Source organism: Conger conger, chromosome 14 (assembly GCF_963514075.1).
Source record: "Conger conger chromosome 14, fConCon1.1, whole genome shotgun sequence".
NCBI classification, from domain to species: domain Eukaryota; kingdom Metazoa; phylum Chordata; class Actinopteri; order Anguilliformes; family Congridae; genus Conger; species Conger conger.
In genome coordinates, this window is record NC_083773.1 from 22008126 (window position 1) to 22024897 (window position 16772).

General features: G+C 41.1%; 2 protein-coding genes across 4 annotated transcripts; both read left to right on the top strand.

The window, feature by feature from the left end:
* Positions 1–396: 396 nt before the first annotated feature.
* Positions 397–6373, top strand: LOC133109324 (tripartite motif-containing protein 16-like protein). The gene is made up of 8 exons (XM_061218608.1): positions 397–809; positions 1223–1318; positions 1491–1724; positions 1873–2026; positions 2949–3020; positions 3575–3646; positions 4264–4326; positions 4681–6373. The coding sequence occupies exons 1-8, from the start codon at positions 645–647 to the stop codon at positions 5247–5249; spliced, it is 1425 nt and encodes a 474-aa protein (XP_061074592.1). The 5' UTR covers positions 397–644; the 3' UTR covers positions 5250–6373.
* Positions 6374–7203: 830 nt separating this feature from the next.
* Positions 7204–12519, top strand: LOC133109323 (tripartite motif-containing protein 16-like). Of its 3 annotated transcripts, none has more exons than XM_061218604.1 (8): positions 7204–7875; positions 8291–8386; positions 8562–8795; positions 8944–9097; positions 9486–9554; positions 10121–10192; positions 10800–10871; positions 11223–12519. In XM_061218604.1, exons 1-8 carry the CDS (start codon positions 7309–7311, stop codon positions 11750–11752), a joined length of 1794 nt encoding a protein of 597 aa, XP_061074588.1. In that variant the 5' UTR covers positions 7204–7308; the 3' UTR covers positions 11753–12519. The 3 variants fall into 3 exon arrangements, with proteins under 3 accessions (XP_061074588.1, XP_061074590.1, XP_061074589.1); XM_061218606.1 differs by having other exon boundaries at positions 10809–10871; XM_061218605.1 differs by having other exon boundaries at positions 8565–8795.
* The last annotated feature ends 4253 nt before the right edge of the window (positions 12520–16772 follow it).

The window sequence follows — 16772 nt, forward strand, 5'->3', positions numbered from 1 at the left end:
TTTGTCGGTAATATTGTTTACATCTACTGTGGTTCAGTTCTGTTTCTTTAAAGAAAGAATATCTGGTCTGCAGGCGATTTACTTTACACTTACTCAGCTAGCCCTTATGGGATTGAAGATAACAAGCAATGTTGAATAGAACAGAATACGTAATTTTATATAACATGTTAAATAAAATAATAATGTGGATAAAAATATGTTGACCCTTCAGTCGCAAGGTCACTCCAGTGCCAAGACTGGTCAGCAAGGCACATCGAGGTGTTTAGGTAGAGTGTGATGGGTCCACGCCCTACTCACAGAACCAGGAAACTTACCGCAACACTGAGGCTATGCAAGCTAATAGTGTAGCAAATAAAGGATGTTGATTGAACATCTGTTGAAGCGCTCCATGCTGGCCCGCAGGGCACACTCTTCTGCCTGGAAGTTCCAGGGGCGGGCATCCAGGTCTGCTGCCAGGGAGCAGAAGCTGTTACCATCAAGGATGTCTCCCGAAAACCTAGGCTCAGTCCTATGCCACACCTCTTATGAGCAGAAGCAGGAGACTAGTGCTCTCCACATCCGTTTCATGAGAAACAACTATCCGGCACAGGAAACTGAAACTTAATTCAAAACTACCTGCCGTTCTCTTTAGTTGTGTGAGTAAAATGGAAAGCGCAGGAAACCTGCAGGAGATGGTCTGTACTCTCCACAAAGAGCCGCTGAAGGTTTACTGCCGCACCGACCAGCAATGCGTCTGTTTCCTGTATGCGATGGACGAACACAAACACCACGACACAGTCTCTGCTGTGGCCGAATGCATCGAGAGGCAGGTGAGGACTCCACGCGTTTTACTGACTGCTGTTGAGAGAGTAACCGCAATCTGTATTTATAAGGGTGTCGTTCCTCTTTGGGGAACTAGAGTGCGTTTATTGGTTCATGAGATTTTGATAAATTATTATATTATACCAAAACTAATTCAGTCAACCACTGCTGAACGATAATCACTTGTGTACAGCTATGTTACATTTGCCTGCACATGTAAGAAGTCAGCCTAGGTAGTACATCAATTTAGATTACATTTTTTATGTCTGTAATGCGTACAACGTTACATTAAATATCAATTAGATTTGCCTGCAGTAGGTCATTCGGATTATTGATCAATTACTGGGGGGTGGGGGGGATTTTTAATTGTTTACTCATGTGGAAGGAATCAATTCACATCACGTTATGTTTATTTCCTCAGAAATCTCTGAGTGCAGAGCGGGAAAAATTCCTGAAATGGATCCAGGAGAAAGAGACGAAACTGCAGGACGTGAGACAGGGAGAAAATTTGCTCATGGTGAGTTCTGACCATTGCATAAAGCTTAAGGGACTGCCTGTTATGAGAGACTTTCTCCTGTGAACCAGAGAACACTCCAATCATTGGAGTTTTGTGGGGGCATAACCCTATTACAGTATGGCATGTATTACAGTATGGTATGGTGACGATGCTCTTCCTTGTCCCTTAACAGCAGACTGCACAGAAAGCAGTGGCAGACAATGAGAGGCTTTTCGCTGATATCATCCAGGCCATTGAGAGACAGCGCTCAAAGGTGAAGGAGCTGATCCTGAGTGAACAGAAGGCTGCAGAGGCTCACTCCACAGACCTAAAGAGGAGGCTGCAGGAGGAGATCACCCAGCTGCGGAGGAGGGAAGCCGAGCTTCTGAAACTCGCACAGACGGACGATCACATCCGCTTTCTCCAGGTAACCAGACTGCTTTTCAGACAGGGTGCTGCCAGTCCTACAGAGCTCAACAACATGGATCTCTCTGAACGCACCCTACACTGGAGTCTTCAGTTCTGTGAAACTATTTCAGACGTTTCCCTTATGGGTCTCTTTTGTGTCTCCACAGGGCTGGAGGTCTCTCACTGCCCCTCACTGTGCTGTAGCACACGTCACTGCAGATCCACAGCTCTCCTTTGTGTCTGTGATCAAGGCTGTTACTGAGCTGAGAGACCAACTGATGACCTTCTGCCAGGGGCAATGTGAAAAGATGTCAGAAAAAGGTTGGGCGAAAACTTATAATAACAGGAATATTATAACATGGAGATAAAAATGGGAGGTACGCCTGGGAGGTTATTTATTGAAGGAACTGTATTGTTAAAGAATGCAGTCTTTCAATTTGAGTGCAAATATAGATTTAACCGCAAAAAGAATAAATCCAGCTATTTCGGTTCAGCAACATTTTCATTTTGCCATGTTAATTCAAAACCCTCCAATAATCTGCCAATATGATTTTCAATTCTACAAGCTGGTGTGAAGCAAAGAGAAGCACAGGGCCAGAGCAGAGAGTCCTTTGTGTAAGTCTCGTTACCCTGATACAGAGAACACACACATATTCTCTCCAAGCAGTCCTGATCCTTATAATCAGTCACTCGGTTGTGAGGTTTAATTTTTAAATGGTGTGCGCATTCTAATTGCATTCCTTTTGTCTTTCACACAAAAGGCCATGAACAAAAATAAATTGGCATTCATTTCACAAGGTTACCCTACTTCACAACTTCACCCAAGTCAGCTCATACTTCATACAATTTATCCATTAATATAACTGGATATTTTCTGAGGAAGTTTCTTAAGTTCTGTGATAAAGAGCTGCCAGGGGACTCGTATTGATACCCTGGGTTTAGTCTGTTTTGACCTTCCCCAGTGGCCACAGAGCAGTACTGAATGTTGCAGTCCCATACAGCAGCATGTGGATGTTCTGAGCTGGATTGTCCCTGTATTTTCAGTCCTTCCTGAAAAATATGTATAAAAATCAAGTAAAAATAAACTGAGAAGAATTTGCGATTTGCTAAAAATGCTATTTGGTCAGCAGATTGATTTGACAACAATCATGGTAAATCAAATCCATTTCAGTATACAGTGTAGTCTGTGAAAGACGTTTGCATTCATCATGTCTCTTCACTCTCTGTGTCTCAACCTGTACAGCGATTAAAGTACAAGTTCTGGAGAGTCTGACGTCACTACCAGAGCCCAGGACCAGAGGAGACTTCCTAAGATGTGAGTCACGTTAGACGTTACTCAGTAGCCGGTAGCTCCATAAGGGGACGTGCAATTGCTGATGGGAGAGTTCAGATTGATCATTATCTACGACCTGCACTGGTTGTTTGGGCGGCCATGGACTGCACTCTAAAGCCACTGAAAGTTCTTCCTCTGACTCCACTCTGTGTGAGCTTAGGATGAATGTGTCTGCAGTTGCAAGGGCATTGGATATGTACCGCACTTTTGGCACCAAATGTATATTTAAAAAAATGTCTATGCTAACTATATTCATGATGTGAGCTTCAAACACACATGAACGCACTTCACATGCTCTGAGCATACTGGAACCCTCTGTCCTTCTCTCCGCAAATTAGGGTAACAGCAGAAGAACATCCTGATACACAAATTAGAAATATTAATTTTCATAAAAGTTTATTGACACAAAGCATGACACAGAGCCTATTTTTCTTTTTTTTTGAGAAATGAGGATAAAATAGAGGCCTAGAACATGACTTTAGAAGCCTTTTCTGTGTGAATTAAATTGTGGTTATATTTGTTGTCTGTTTCTATAGCGTCTGCCACATTCAGAGCAGAATTTCAGAATATCAGATCTGGGGAGACAGGAAGTGGGTGTGGTCACCCTGGTGAGTGATGTTATTGTTCTTATTCTGTTGTTGTTTAAGTTACCATTTGCTTGACAAGTGATGCTCTTTTTCCATTGGCAAATCCTGAAATAAGTCAAAATGGTTTAACCTCATTGACAATATTTTTGTCTTATTTAGCAAAAAGTAAAATGAATAAGATTTAAACGTAAGTATAAAAATACTTATTGAGATTGGTTTCAGTTTTTGCAGTGTGCTATACTCATGTTTACATCTTTATGTGTTACCTCCCTGACATAAGGGCCCGTTTCAGGCTGCCAGGGGACTCATATTGATACCCTGGGTTTAGTCTGTTCTGACCTTCCCCAGTGGCCACTGAGCAGTACTGAATGTTGCAGTCCCACACAGCAGCATGTGGATGTTCTGAGCTGGATTGTCCCTGTATTTTCAGTCCTTCCTGAAAAATATGTATAAAAATCAAGTAAAAATAAACTGAGAAGAATTTGCGATTTGCTAAAAATGCTATTTGGTCAGCAGATTGATTTGACAACAATCATGGTAAATCAAATCCATTTCAGTATACAGTGTAGTCTGTGAAAGACGTTTGCATTCATCATGTCTCTTCACTCTCTGTGTCTCAACCTGTACAACGATTAAAGTGCAAGTTCTGGAGAGTCTGACGTCACTACCAGAGCCCAGGACCAGAGGAGACTTCCTAAGATGTGAGTCACGTTAGACGTTACTCAGTAGCCGGTAGCTCCATAAGGGGACGTGCAATTGCTGATGGGAGAGTTCAGATTGATCATTATCTACGACCTGCACTGGTTGTTTGGGCGACCATGGACTGCACTCTAAAGCCACATGTGAAACGTCTTCCTCTGACTCCACTCTGTGTGAGCTTAGGATGAATGTGTCTGCAGTTGCAAGGGCATTGGATATGTACCGCACTTTTGGCACCAAATGTATATTTAAAAAAATGTCTATGCTAACTATATTCATGATGTGAGCTTCAAACACACATGAACGCACTTCACATGCTCTGAGCATACTGGAACCCTCTGCTCTTCTCTCTGCAGATGCCTGTGAGCTCACACTGGACCTCGACACAGCACACGTGAAGCTGCTTCTCTCGGCAGGGAACAGGGAGGTGACGTGTGTGAAAGAAAGGCAAAACTACCCAAATAACTCTGAGAGATTTGAACGCAAGCGTCAGATTCTCAGCAGGGAGGCTCTATCAGGCAGACGCTGTTACTGGGAGGTCGAGGTGAGGGGGAATAAGGTGGAAATAGCGGTCGCATACAAAGGGATAAAGCGGAAAGGTGGGAACCGAGCCAGTTCATTCGGAGGGAATGACAAGTCCTGGAGTTTGGATGCCATAAATGGAGTTTACTCCTTTTGCCACAATGATGATAGGACCCAATTGCTTGCCCCATACTGTTCCAAAGTAGGAGTGTACCTGGATCACCTGGCTGGAACGCTGTCATTTTATAGTGTCTCTGGCAACATGAGCCTGCTACATTGCGTGTCGGCTGTGTTCACTGAACCTGTATACGCTGGGTTTTGGATTGGGGACCAGTGTGCTGTGAAACTCCTGGACCTTACTTGGCACCCTGGTGTACCGCACCGACCCGTATGGTCAAAGTGAGATCAAAGAATCTGCTTTTTTCAAATGCCTCTTAATGAAATCCGGTGCTGCCACTGTCAGATGGCTCATTCCCCTAAATCACTGGTTTTTATAGCAGAGAGTTGTTGTAAATATGAGAAAAGAAACAGGTAGCTTCATGAAAAACCTCATGAAATGAAATCTGAAGTGCCCTCATTTGACCAATAATTAGTGTGATTGCAAATCAATATTTTTTTTAACTGCTTAATTTTTTTAAACTGCTTTGCTTTAATTACTCACTCAATTTTGGGACTACATGCATATATTCAATATATTACATATATCATGTATTTATGCAAATTAGCTGTGTGCTCAAAGAAACGTGATGTCATAATAGCCTCATAATGCTTCTGAGCAGAATTCATATATACTCATTACTTTAGCCAGCAATATTTAAATATTTAAACACCATTGCATTAGCAGTAGCAACCGATTTGACGCAATCACACTCTCTTTATGAAATGCACATTGCTAGTTTATACTTAAATCATTCATTCTGAGCATTAATATAATGTGTACTTTGTACAGTAGATATGAAATCACGATGAGTGGATAATAAAAGATTAATAAATGTATTTTACTTTCATAAAAATATTTTAAAATGTGAAAAGAGGCAGGTCATCGCAATGCACTGTAATTCACACAGAAAAGGCTTCTAAAGTCATGTTCTAGGCCTCTATTTTATCCTCATTTCTCAAAAAAATAAAAAATGAAAAATAGGCTCTGTGTCATGCTTTGTGTCAATAAACTTTTAGGAAAATACATATTTCTAATTTGTGTAACAGGATGTTCTTCTGCTGTTACCCTAATTCCAGACGAGTATGGAAATGTGGTGACCCTGACAACTTTATATATTTGTCCATTAAATTATTTTGAGGAGAAAGATGATTGAAGATGGTGGTATTTCTGAAGGTACTTAGACATGCAGCTATAATTGGTAGAAATGCAAGGCAGCGAAAAACAGATTAGGAGGAAGAGGAGAAACCAATAATGGAGGATTTTAGAGGGTTGATAATGTCGTTCATCCCTGTAAAGCATGAACATACTATTTACAGTCTATGAGCTGATTTCCACCAAGTTGTACTATAACAATCCACAAGATGGCGATGCACAAAAATTATTTTTCATTTCATATGGAGGGCTGGAGTGTAAAAACAAGTGTCTTATTTATCATGGCTTACGTCAATCTATTTTTCATTGTTTCACTTTATATATATATAAACACCTTATTATAATAAACCTTTTCTCTTGAATGTGTTTGTCGCCTCTGTCAGTAATATTGTTTACAGCTACTGTGGTTCAGTTCTGTTTCTTTAAAGAAAGAATATCGGGTCTGCAGAAGATTTACTTTACACTTACTCAGCTAGCCATTATGGGATTGAAGATAACAAGCAATGTTGAATAGAACAGAATACGTAATTTTATATAACATGTAAAATAAAATAATAATGTGGGTAAAAATATGTTGACCCTTCAGTCGCAAGGTCACTCCAGTGCCAAGACTGGTCAGCAAGGCACATCGAGGTGTTTAGGTAGAGTGTGATGGGTCCACGCCCTACTTACAGAACCAGGAAACTTACCGCAACACTGAGGCTATGCAAGCTAATAGTGTAGCAAATAAAGGAAGTTCATGGGCTCTGATATAGTGGATCACGTTACCCTGTTAATCATGTATAGAATATGGTATGTGCAAAATGCAGGACATGCTGTAAGCTTACGATTTATGCTTGCTAACTTTTTGGTTGTGAACGCTGCCTTTGCGAAATGATCTGTGCTAGATATTCCAATATCCAGCAATTAAATGTAATGGTAGTGTGTGTAACAGAATAGCCATTTCCTGCCTGGCTTAGGCAGTAAAGCGTCATAACAACCGTTTAAATCTTCCTACACAACAACATTTTTGAAAACCTGGGCTCAGTCCAATGCCACACCTCTTATGAGCAGAACCAGGAAACTAGTGCTCCCCCGTCCGTTTCATGAGAAAATTTATCCGGCACAGGAAACTGAAACTAATTAAAAACTCTTTCGTTGTGTTAGTAAAATGGATGAATCGAGCACTCCAGAGGATCAGGACCAGCTCTGCTGCCCAGTCTGTCTGGCTTTGCTCAACAGTCCGGTGACTATAGGCTGCGGGCACAGTTTCTGCATGAACTGCATTAGATGCTGGTGGGAAAAGGAGGGCAGGGAGGAAGGTACTGGAAACTACAGCTGCCCGGTGTGTCAGCACACTTTCAACCCCAGACCGGTTCTATGCAAGAACGTATTGCTGGCCGACCTGGTGGAGAAAAACAAACCCGGACCCGGATCTGGAGCGGTCTGGTGCGACGTGTGCCCCAGGGGTACGCAGCTCGCCCTGAAATCCTGCCTGAGGTGCGTGGCCTCGTACTGCGAGGCTCACCTGAAGCCACACTATGAATCCCCAGCCTTTCAGAGGCACCAGCTGACTGAAAGCGCAGGAAACCTGCAGGAGATGGTCTGTACTCTCCACAAAGAGCCGCTGAAGGTTTACTGCCGCACCGACCAGCGATGCGTCTGTTTCCTGTGTGTGATGGACGAACACAAAAACCACGACACAGTCTCTGCTGTGGCCGAACACTTCGAAAGGCAGGTGAGGACTCCACGCGTTTTACTGACTGTGCTGTTGAGAGAGTAACCGCAATCTGTATTTATAAGGATGTCGTTCCTCTTTGGGGAACTAGAGTGCGTTTATTGGTTCATGAGATTTTGATGATAAATTATTATATTATACCAAAACTAATTCAGTCAACCACTGCTGAACGATAATCACTTGTGTACAGCTATGTTACATTTGCCTGCACATGTAAAAAATCAGCCTAGGTAGTACATCAATTTAGATTACATTTTTTTATGTAATGCATACAACGTTACCTTAAATATCAATTAGATTTGCCTGCAGTAGGTCATTCGGATTATTGATCAATTACTGGGGGGTGGGGGGGATTTTTAATTGTTTACTCATGTGGAAGGAATCAATTCACATCACGTTATGTTTATTTCCTCAGAAATCTCTGAGTGCAGAGCGGGAAAAAATCCTGAAATGGATCCAGGAGAAAGAGACGAAACTGCAGGACATGAGACAGGGAGAAAATTTGCTCACGGTGAGTTCTGACCATTGCATAAAGCTTAAGGGACTGCCTGTTATGAGAGACTTTTTCCTGTTGTGAACCAGAGAACACTCCAATCATTGGAGTTTTGTGGGGGCATAACCCTATTACAGTATGGCATGTATTACAGTATGGTATGGTGACGATGCTCTTCCTTGTCCCTTAACAGCAGACTGCACAGAAAGCAGTGGCAGACAATGAGAGGCTTTTCGCTGATATCATCCAGGCCATTGAGAGACAGCGCTCAAAGGTGAAGGAGCTGATCCTGAGTGAACAGAAGGCTGCAGAGGCTCACTCCACAGACCTAAAGAGGAGGCTGCAGGAGGAGATCACCCAGCTGCGGAGGAGGGAAGCCAAGCTTCAGAAACTCGCACAGACGGACGATCACATCCGCTTTCTCCAGGTAACCAGACTGCTTTTCAGACAGGGTGCTGCCAGTCCTACAGAGCTCAACAACACGGATCTCTCCGAACGCACCCTACGCTGGAGTCTTCAGTTCTGTGAAACTATTTCAGACGTTTCCCTTATGGGTCTCTTTTGTGTCTCCACAGGGCTGGAGGTCTCTCACTGCCCCTCACTGTGCTGTAGCACACGTCACTGCAGATCCACAGCTCTCCTTTGTGTCTGTGATCAAAGCTGTTACTGAGCTGAGATACCAACTGATGACCTTCTGCCAGGGGCAATGTGAAAAGATGTCAGAAAAAGGTTGGGCGAAAACTTATAATAACAGGAATATTATAACATGGAGATAAAAATGGGAGGTACGCCTGGGAGGTTATTTATTGAAGGAACTGTATTGTTAAAGAATGCAGTCTTTCAATTTGAGTGCAAATATAGATTTAACCGCAAAAAGAAGAAATCCAGCTATTTCGGTTCAGCAACATTTTCATTTTGCCATGTTAAGTCAAAACCCTCCAATAATCTGCCAATATGATTTTCAATTCTACAAGCTGGTGTGAAGCAAAGAGAATCTCGCTGGTTTCTCACTGTAAAGGGGAAATCCATCACTGCCTGCTACTGCATTATTGATCCTTCAATACAGAAATCCCAAGTACAGCGTCTGTTCTGAGTGTCTTTATTTTCTGTTTGCCAGTCTGCAGGGTAAATGAAGTGGCTGCTCTTCCATCTCGGAAGCACAGGGCCAGAGCAGAGAGTCCTTTGTGTAAGTCTCGTTACCCTGATACAGAGAACACACACATATTCTCTCCAAGCAGTCCTGATCCTTATAACCAGTCACTCGGTTGTGAGGTTTAATTTTTAAATGGTGTGCGCATTCTAATTGCATTCCTTTTGTCTTTCACACAAAAGGCCATGAACATAGGCCTACTTCACAACTTCACCCAAGTCAGCTCATACTTCATACAATTTATCCATTAATATAACTGGATATTTTCTCAGGAAGTTTCTTAAGTTCTGTGATAAAGAGAAAAGGAGCAGATCCGCATCAACAGTCAGAAAAGTGCATCATTGGATTTATTCAAAAACAAGTACTTAATCAGTTGAAGTTCCACATTCTTAGTAATACTGTATACAACCACTGTCCATAATTTTATTAAGCAATTCTTTCTTGGGTGTAGGAATCAACTCTTGAGTTGCAAGTCTGTTTCTGCTGCACTCCATTGCCATCTGAAATATTAAAAATAGATGACACTCAACAGAATAAGAAAACAGTGCCTTGTTGCCTTTCAGTTCAGTTATTGTGGTTATATTTGTTGTCTGTTTCTATAGCGTCTGCCACATTCAGAGCAGAATTTCAGAATATCAGATCTGGGGAGACAGGAAGTGGGTGTGGTCACCCTGGTGAGTGATGTTATTGTTCTTATTCTGTTGTTGTTTAAGTTACCATTTGCTTGACAAGTGATGCTCTTTTTCCATTGGCAAATACTGAAATAAGTCAAAATGGTTTAACCTCATTGAAAATATTTTCGTCCTATTTTGCAAAAAGTAAAATGAATAAGATTTAAATGTAAGTATAAAAATACTTATTGAGATTGGTTTCAGTTTTTTCCGTGTGCTATACTCATGTTTACATCTTTATGTGTTACCTCCCTGACATAAGGGCCTGTTTCAGGCTGCCAGGGGACTCATATTGATACCCTGGGTTTAGTCTGTTCTGACCTTCCCCAGTGGCCACTGAGCAGTACTGAATGTTGCAGTCCCACACAGCAGCATGTGGATGTTCTGAGCTGGATTGTCCCTGTATTTTCAGTCCTTCCTGAAAAATATGTATAAAAATTAAGTAAAAATAAACAGAGAAGAATTTCTTCAGGTAAAAAATGCTATTTGGTCAGCAGATTGATTTGACAACAATCATGGTAAATCAAATCCATTTCAGTATACAATGTAGTCTGTGAAAGACGTTTGCATTCATCAAGTCTCTTCACTCTCTGTGTCTCAACCTGTACAGCAATTAAAGTGCAAGTTCTGGAGAGTATGACGTCACTACCAGAGCCCAGGACCAGAGGAGACTTCCTAAGATGTGAGTCACGTTAGACGTTACTCAGTAGCCGGTAGCTCCATAAGGGGACGTGCAATTGCTGATGGGAGAGTTCATATTGATCATTATCTACGACCTGCACTGGTTGTTTGGGCCATGGACTGCACTCTAAAGCCACATGTGAAAGGTCTTCCTCTAACTCCACTCTGTGTGAGCTTAGGATGAATGTGTCTGCAGTTGCAAGGGCATTGGATATGTACAGCACTTTTGGCACCAAATGTATATTTAAAAAAATGTCTATGCTAACTATATTCATGATGTGAGCTTCAAACACACATGAACGCACTTCACATGCTCTGAGCATACTGGAACCCTCTGCTCTTCTCTCTGCAGATGCCTGTGAGCTCACACTGGACCTCGACACAGCACACGTGAAGCTGCTTCTCTCGGCAGGGAACAGGGAGGTGACGTGTGTGAAAGAAAGGCAAAAATACCCAAATAACTCTGAGAGATTTGATTGCAGGTGTCAGATTCTCAGCAGGGAGGCTCTATCAGGCAGACGCTGTTACTGGGAGGTCGAGGTGAGGGGGAATAAGGCGGAAATAGCGGTCGCATACAAAGGGATAAAGCGGAAAGGTGGGAACCGAGCCAGTTCATTCGGAGGGAATGACAAGTCCTGGAGTTTGGATGCCATAAATGGAGTTTACTCCTTTTGCCACAATAATGATGGGATCCAATTGCGTGCCCCATACTGTTCCAAAGTAGGGGTGTACCTGGATCACCCGGGTGGAACGCTGTCATTTTATAGTGTCTCTGGCGACATGACCCTGCTATATAGCGTGCCGGCTGTGTTCACTGAGCCTGTATACGCTGGGTTTTGGATTGGGGAACAATGTGCTGTGAAACTCCTGGACCTTACTTAGCACCCTGGTGTACCGCACTGACCCGTATGGTCAAAGTGAGATCAAAGAATCTGCTTTTTTCAAATACCTCTTAATATAATCCGGTGCTGCCACTGTCAGATGGCTCATTCCCCTAAATCACTGGTTTTTATAGCAGAGAGTTGTTGTAAATATGAGAAAAGAAACAGGTAGCCTCATGAAAAACCACATGAAATGAAATCTGAAGTGCCCTCATTTGACCAATAATTAGTGTGATTGCAAAGCAATGTTTTTTTTAACTGCCATTACTCACTCAATTTTGGGACTACATGCATATATTCAATATATTACATATATCATGTATTTATGCAAATTAACTGTGTGCTCAAGGAAACATATGATGTCATAATACTTTACCTTAGCCAGCAATATTTAATATTTAAATATTTAAACACCATTGCATTAGCAGTAGTAGCAATAGTCAACAGATTTGACGCAATCACACTCTCTTTATGAAATGCACATTGCTAGTTTATACTTAAATCATTCATTCTGAGCATTAATGTAATGTGTACTTTGTACAGTAGATATGAAATCACGATGAGTGGATAATAAAAGATTAATAAATGTATTTTACTTTCATAAAAATATTTTTAAATGTGAAAAGAGGGAGGTCATCTCAATGCACTGTAATTCACACAGAAAAGGCTTCTAAAGTCATGTTCTAGGCCTCTTTTATCCTCATTTCTCTAAAAAATGAAAAATAGGCTCTGTGTCATGCTTTGTGTCAATAAACTTTTAGGAAAATACATATTTCTAATTTGTGTAACAGGATGTTCTTCTGCTGTTACCCTAATTCCAGACGAGTATGGAAATGTGGTGGCCCTGACAACCTTATTTATTTGTCCATTAAATTATTTTGAGGAGAAAGATGATTGAAGATGGTGGTATTTCTGGAGGTACTTAGACATGCAGCTATAATTGGTAGAAATGCAAGGCAGTGAAAAACAGATTCCAATAGAATAGAAACCAATAATGGAGGATTTTAGAGGGTTGATAATGTTGTTCATCCCTGTAAAGCATGAACATACTATTTACAGTCTATGAGCTGATTTCCACCAAGTTGTACTATAACAATCCACAAGATGGCGATGCACAAAAATTATTTTTCAGTATCCGTGTTCTCATATCATATGGAGGGCTGGACCCCAGCAGCCAAGTCATACGTAGAAGGCACACTGCATTCTGCACTGCATGGAAAATAATTGTATTGATTTATAGCTGTTATTTAACATCAGCAAAATATAATTGGGAGCTGTCAGAAAAGAGTTATGCAAACCCTACGGGGGTTATGTGAGCTCCACAGAGACCAGGGATCAGTGATGTGTGAGGCTGAGAGGATCTGTCTCTTGTCCTAAAGTCTCGCTGTACCCCTTGCCCTTGAAATCAGGTCTACAGCCAGCTCACCCTCCCCTAACTCAAATGAGCCCGACCACTTTTGATTCTGATGTAGGACTAGTTGCTTGCACAAATATGTACCTAAGATGTCACAAAGGGTATTTGTTTATCCAAAAAAAAAAAGGACAAACTGATTTTATGATTGACTAGTTTGAGCTCTATAGCCTGTAGTATGTATTTGAAAATATGTTCAATTAAAAAATTTTAAAAAATCATAAAACATGTATACTTCTGTTAACATGTATTGTATAACTTAAGGCATGATAAGGCTACTGTACAGATACCTGCTTGGTCAGTAAGGGTATTTGGTTCCTGGCCAACAAGGAAATGTGTGCCTCTACTGTACAATCCTTCCTTTGTTTGGCTCTTCACAGAGATCTCATATAACCCTGATCAGCGTGAGCCTACAGTGACTGGCTGTATTTAAAAAAGGCTATCATCTCGCACACACAGGTAGCCCTTTTACCAAAGGATTTTATATAATTTATTATGCCAACAAATGGGACTATTTTAAATAAAAATATATACAGCATATGTCATCTGCCACATCAACATCGATATTCACAATATGATATATTCCAAAGCTGAAAAAAGTTATTAAAAATCATACCTAGAGAATGATGTACTTCAGAGGGTCAATTAGTAATTCGATATGCGATTTGTAAGCAAGGTTTATACACTCACTGAGCACTTGGTACACCTACTTATTCAAGTGATTATCTAATCCGCCAATCATCTGGCAGCGGTAAAATGCATAAAATCATGCAGATATGGGTGAGGAGCTTCAGTTAATGTTCACATCAAGCATCAGAATTGGTAAAAACATTTGATCTCTGATTTTGACTGTGGCATGATTGTTGGTGCCAGGTTTATGTAACTGGTTTATTAATATTTTTGTAACTGCTGATCTCCTGGGATTTTCTCTAGAGGATAATCAGAATGGTGTGAAAAAAACAAAAAAACATCCAGTGAACATCAGTTCTGCGGATGGAAACGCCTTGTTGATGAGAGAGGTCAACGGAGAATGGCCAGACTGGTTAGAGCTGACAGAAAGGCTACAGTAACTCAGATAACCTTCTTCCAATGGCCACTTCCAGCATGATAATGTACCATGTCACAAAACAAAAGTTGTCTCAAACTGGTTTCATGAACATGACAATGAGTTTAATGTTCTTCAGTGGCCTTCCCAGTCAACAGATCTGAATCCAATAGAACACCTTTGAGATCAGTTTCGCAGCATGAATGTGCAGCTGACAAATCAGCAGAAATGTTGTGATGCAATCATGTCAACATGAAACAGAATCTCAAAGAATGTTGTGGAATCCCTGCCACAAAGAATTGAGACTGTTTCGAGAGCAAAGGGAGGCACTACCCTGTATTAGTATGTTCATAATAACGTGCTCAGTGAATGTACTGTATATAAGATAATAAGATAAGATAAGATATACTTTATTGAACCCTGTGGGTTAATTTGTCCTCTGCATTTGACCCATCCTAGTTACTTAGGAGCAGTGGGCAGCCACAGTGCAGCGCCTGGGGAGCAATGTGGGGTTAAGGGCCTTGCTCAAGGGCCCAACGGCTGTGCGGATCATTTATTGTGGCTCGACCGGGATTCGAACCACTGACATTGTGGCTCCCAGTCATGTACCTTAACCACTACGCTACAAGCCACCCCCAAAAGTCTATGCAAAAGTAATAATTAAATGCATGTACAATTAAAGTAGAATTTGGTATTACATTTTTTCTTGATCACCCTATACCAAAGAAGTCTCAAATAATCAAAAGTGACAATAATATGTATTTGCCCAAATGTATGACAACACAGGAAATATTGATACTCGTGCAGCTGAATTTTGAAATTGAGAACTCTTCTGACTCCACTCAGACATCCTGTGGACTTGGTTAACCATCTTGTGGACAGGAAATAGCATTCAGTCTGTACTATGAGTCATCACTTGTGACTGCTCTCTTGACCAACAAAATTAAGTAGTCTTGTAGTGAACTTCATGTCAACCTCAGATAACTGTTGTTTTGTCTTGGCCCACAGATAAGATGCGGTCTAGTTCAAAGCCCAAAAGCATTATTTTGGTGTGTATTGATTCATTTCCCTCAGGGGTGCATAGCAAGGGCTGATCCGCTTCAGGATTTTGTGCCAAATTCTGCTATTAATTATTTAATTAGCTAAATAATGTTTTGATCAGACTTTTGCATCTGTACCAGCTACAGCCGCAGAGAAAGTGTATCGTACTGAGCTCAAGTACAGAAGTGAACCAGCATCATTTCTAAAGCCATAACAATAATGGGCACACAGAGCTGAACACTGCAGGGAGTGTCGGTGGGCACACAGAGCTGAACACTGCAGGGAGTGTCGGTGGGCACACAGAGCTGAACACTGCAGGTAGTGTCGGTGGGTACACAGAGCTGAACACTGCAGGTAGTGTCGGTGGGTACACAGAGCTGAACACTGCAGGGAGTGTCGGTGGGTACACAGAGCTGAACACTGATTGCTCTCTGTCATCCCAAAGCAGACAAATTCTTGTGTGGATCAGAGCCCAAGATTAACAGTTACCATTTCAGGCTGCATTACATAATACTTTATATTATTCACTAATATTTTATTGACATAGCCATCTAGGCCTTATTAATATTTCACTTTTGTAAGTATTTAGTACAAAGAACAGATTACGCAAAATTAATTGGTCTAGCTAATATTAATAGGATAATGACGTGGTATCATAGCTGGTTGATTATTATGAAGGGACGATTTTTGTCAATGGAAGACTGTAAAAATAATAAATGCATAATTTTAGGCCTATGTTGGCTATCTCATAGGTGAATATTGATTCTGATTGAAGGAACAGTCTACCCTTTCAAATTACTATCACTGGATACACAGTCACTGTTATTTTCCGTCATTTAATCCTGCCAAATAATATGTTATATATAGCCCTAGCCGGAATACAAGGAGGTTTCGCTAGTCTGTCAGCTGATACTGCCCTCACTGCACGTTCCCCTATTAGTCATCATAACACATGTCACTTTTCTCAGGTCTACGAAACTGGGGACTCCATATTTGCGAATTAGATCACTGCTCGGTTTTGGCACGCGCTATTTCATCGGATATTCCCCCGGGGCAGTTTCAAGGCGTGGTGTTAAAAACGCACATGCTATATTAAGCAATATTGGTAAGACATCGTTGAATAAAGAATAAATTACACCGAATGTCATGCAGGTTTCCCAAAGCGTTTTACAGACCTAGGCCTATAGGCGAAAAATCCTGACGATTTAAATATTGTTTTTAAAATATAAAACCATTGCACACTCACTCAACTGGCGCGTCAGCATCTTAAATATTATATAACGATATGTCTACGCAGTGTAAACTATATAATTGCACAAGTATTTGTGTTATAATTTGCGTTGTGCATCTGTTTTTTTTTTCTTCTTCACTGTTATAGAAATCGCAGTTGTCGATTATATTCAACCAATACATTGTTTATAATACCAGCACCGGTTTTTAATTTATTATTACTGACTGAGCTACTATTGTTGTTCAAGCGTATGGGAAAATTAAAGTGGTGGATATTCAAGATAAGTAGTCATG